General features: G+C 19.2%; 1 protein-coding gene across 1 annotated transcript in view; it reads left to right on the plus strand.

Moving 5' to 3' along the window:
• Window positions 1-1,715, plus strand: part of LOC108510120 (netrin receptor DCC-like) — a gene marked incomplete at its 5' end in the record, with an annotated part of 25,981 nt that extends 24,266 nt beyond the window's left edge. The window contains 2 exons of the mRNA XM_017839811.1: window positions 148-284; window positions 1,603-1,715. Of these exons, the coding sequence (XP_017695300.1) occupies window positions 148-284; window positions 1,603-1,692 (227 nt within the window). The remainder of the gene's footprint in view (window positions 1-147; window positions 285-1,602) is intronic.
• Window positions 1,716-1,721: the final 6 nt, after the last annotated feature.

Below are 1,721 nucleotides of genomic sequence, written 5' to 3' on the forward strand. Positions count from 1 at the left end.
AAAAATTTAAAAATTTAAAAATTTAAAATTTAAAAATTTAAAAATTCAAAAATTTAAAAACCCGAAATAAAATCGAATTAAATTTTTAAAAAATCCCTTAAAAATTCCCCGAAAACTCCCAAAATTCCCCTAATTTTTTTTTTCCAGGCTCCACCGTTGCCAAGGCTCCGGGTAAAACGGCCTCCCTGGGCTTCCCCGGCAAAGCCCGCTCGCCCCTGCTGCCGGTGGCCGTGCCCACGGCGCCGGAGGACGACGCCGGTGCCGGTGCCGAGGATCCCGCCGGGGTGAGCCCTGTCCCCTTCCCCTGAATTTTCCATTTTAATTGCAATTTAATTTCATTCTTTCATTTTAAAGTCAATTTTTCACTGTAATTTAATTTCCTTTAATTTTTCATTTTAATTTTAATTTAGTTTAATTTAATTTTTTCATTTTCATTTTAATTAAATTTAATTTTTCATTTTAATTTTAATTTAATTTAGTTTTTTCATTTTAATTTAATTTAATTTTTCTTTTTCATTTTAATTTAATTTTCTTAATTTTAATTTTAATTTACTTTAATTTCTCCTTTTAATTTTAATTTAATTTATTTTTCCATTTAAATTTTAATTTACTTTAATTTTTTAATTTTAATTTTAATTTAATTTTTCATTTTCATTTTAATTTTGTTTAATTTAATTTTTAATTTTAATTTTAATTTAATTTAATTTTTCATTTTAATTTTTTCTCTTTCATTTTAATTTTAATTTAATTTTTCATTTTCATTTTAATTAAATTTTTCAATTTTAGTTTAATTATTTTTTTTCCATTTTAATTTTAATTTAATTTAATCTTTTAATTTCAATTTAATTTAATTTATTTTTCATTTTAATTTTAATTTAATTTAATTTTTTTCTTTTAAATTTAAATTAATTTAATTTTTCCTTTTGAATTTAAATTATTTCAATTTTTAATTTTAATTTTTATTTAATATATTTTTTCATTATAATTGTAATTTAGTTCAATTTTTAATTTCCATTTTAATTTAGTTTAATTTATTTTTCCATTTTAATTTTAATTTAATTTAGTTTTTTCAATTTAGTTTAATTTAATTTTTCATTTTCATTTTAATTTAATTTTCTTAATTTTAATTTTAATTTCCTTTAATTTTTCATTTTAATTTTAATTTAGTTTAATTTAATTTTTCCTTTTAATTTTAATTTAAATTAATTTTTTCATTTGAATTTTAATTTAATTTTTCAATTTTAATTTAATTTAATCTTTTAATTTTAATTTAATTTTTCATTTTAATTTTAATTTAATTTAATTTTTCCTTTTAATGTAATTTAATTTAATTTTCATTGAAGTTTTAATTTAATTTAATTTTACTTTTTAGATTTAAATTTAATTTATTTTTCCTTTAAATTTAATTTTCATTTAATTTTTCATTTTCATTTTAATTTAATTTAATTTTTTAATTTAATTTTTTCACTTAAATTTTAATTTATTTTTTATTTTAAATTCAATTTTTTCCCTTTAAAATTCTAATTTAATTTAATTTTATTTTTAATTTAAATTTCCCATTTTTTCCCGACATTCCCGACTTTTCTTCCCGTTTTTTTCCAGGTCTACGAGCAGGACGACCTGAGCCAACAAATGGCCTCTCTCGAAGGCCTCATGAAACAACTCAACGCCATCACCGGCTCCGCCTTTTAACCGGAATTCCGGGAATTCCCACAATTCCC

Source organism: Lepidothrix coronata, unplaced genomic scaffold, assembly GCF_001604755.1.
Source record: "Lepidothrix coronata isolate B3197 unplaced genomic scaffold, Lepidothrix_coronata-1.0 Scaffold489, whole genome shotgun sequence".
Taxonomy (NCBI): domain Eukaryota; kingdom Metazoa; phylum Chordata; class Aves; order Passeriformes; family Pipridae; genus Lepidothrix; species Lepidothrix coronata.